Genomic DNA, 1664 nt, shown 5'->3' with positions numbered 1-1664 from the left:
GTTGATAGTTCAAAACTTACTCTTGATTTCTTTTCTGTTCCACGTTGCAAAGGTGATATCGGTGCGTAAATGTTTATAGGGACGGCGGTTGTTGCAGTATTAATATTAGGTGTATTATTAACGATGTTTTTCTTAATTTTACAACAAAACATGTGAATACATAATTTTGACAGTCCTATCTTATTGAGCAGATACAAGCATATGAGTCCAATGGATATATATCGTATTATCTGCAACGTAGTGAGGCCCCAAGTTTTAATTCGTGTCATTCTGTGCGAAAAAGTTAATTGATTGGCTTTATTTTCTATTTGATTCAGGGTATTAGTATAATCGTTTAGATTGCTCATTACTTCAGGAGTTTTTTCTAAAGTGTCAAGCATTAAGGATAAGTCTACATTACTAGTTATATTTATAATTTTGGTCTTAATATTATAAAAAACGCTCTTGGGGTTACCACTGATTCTCATATGGTCGTCTCCATACAATATGTCTACAGTTACTTTAGTTTTTAACAGAGCGGGTTGCTTCAGTTTAACAATTTGATGTCCTTCTTTAGAGAATATATTGAGTTCTATTGGTTTTTCTGGTATAGCTATGTAGTGATTTTCGCTCTTGAGTGGTATAAAAGTTATTTCTACGATCTTATAGACCGCGAATTTACAGAATCTCATGGTATTGTCTACACTAATTATTTCAGATGCGCAATCGTGTTTTGAACGTCTATCATTTATAGGTTGAGTTTGTTTACAAATATAAAATTCGTGTTTGATTCGACATTGCTTGTCCAAATACATCTGATCTACATTCATATAAGTTAATCCTGAAGTGAAAAATATTGGATGTTCGACTAATGGGGCGAGAAATGCTCCGTTCTTTTGAGTCGGTATGGGGTATACCTGTTCTATTTCCCATTCTGAGTCAATTATCATTGGAATTGAAATTTTAAAGAAGATCTTTTCATTTTGGACAAACAGTGTGAGTGTAGAGACGTCTAAAATGTTTTGGAAATTATTTTCTTCTGGTAAAAATTTTTTATTCATAATCTGCCTTTCTAAAGCTTTAGCGTATTGTTCTAAGAAAGTGTGATGATCCATGATCTGGGGGCTAACAATTCCTTGTTTTCCTAGTAAAACCAAATTGAGTATTTCATCGAGTTGAAAATGTAGATCCGACAAAGCACTTTCCATAGAAATAATCTTAATTACTAGAAGCTCCTGCTTCTTTACTGCGTTTACTTTTTCAAATTGTTTTACACTGTCAATGTTTAAGATTTTCCTAATTAGAGCAGTTTGGTTAGCTACAATGGTTTTTAATTCATTTCCTTCACTTAATAGTTTGTCAATATTCTGGTTTATTAATTGTAAATCGTCAGAATCTAAAGTTCCGAAAAGTGTTTTGCTAATTGAGCCTATAGCGTTTATCAATCCTCTCTTAACTCTAGAACGAGTTAATAATTTCAAATGTGTTCCTAGTGTTTTGACATTATTAAATTTGTTAGTTAAGGAAAGTATCTCTGGTTCTATTTGACATGAGGGGGTACAATGTTTTTGGGTCTCTGTTATATGTTCTCCTAATGTATCGATGTGATCAAATATGTCGTTTACATCTATTCCTATAGTTTTTGGTGCTGAGAAAATGTAGATATAATGATTCAATAGAGCATC

General features: G+C 32.4%; 1 protein-coding gene across 1 annotated transcript; it reads right to left on the bottom strand.

Moving 5' to 3' along the window:
• Nucleotides 1-20: 20 nt before the first annotated feature.
• On the bottom strand, nt 21-1612 carry LOC117152479 (the record flags this gene model as incomplete). The annotated part of the gene is made up of 1 exon (XM_033324452.1): nt 21-1612. A coding segment is annotated over one exon (1592 nt), but the record flags the coding sequence as incomplete, so codon positions are not given.
• Between the last annotated feature and the right edge of the window lie 52 nt (nt 1613-1664).

The sequence above is a fragment of the Bombus impatiens genome, unplaced genomic scaffold (assembly GCF_000188095.3).
Source record: "Bombus impatiens unplaced genomic scaffold, BIMP_2.2 scf_2777, whole genome shotgun sequence".
Lineage (NCBI taxonomy): Eukaryota > Metazoa > Arthropoda > Insecta > Hymenoptera > Apidae > Bombus > Bombus impatiens.
This window is presented reverse-complemented; position numbering and strand designations above follow the sequence as displayed.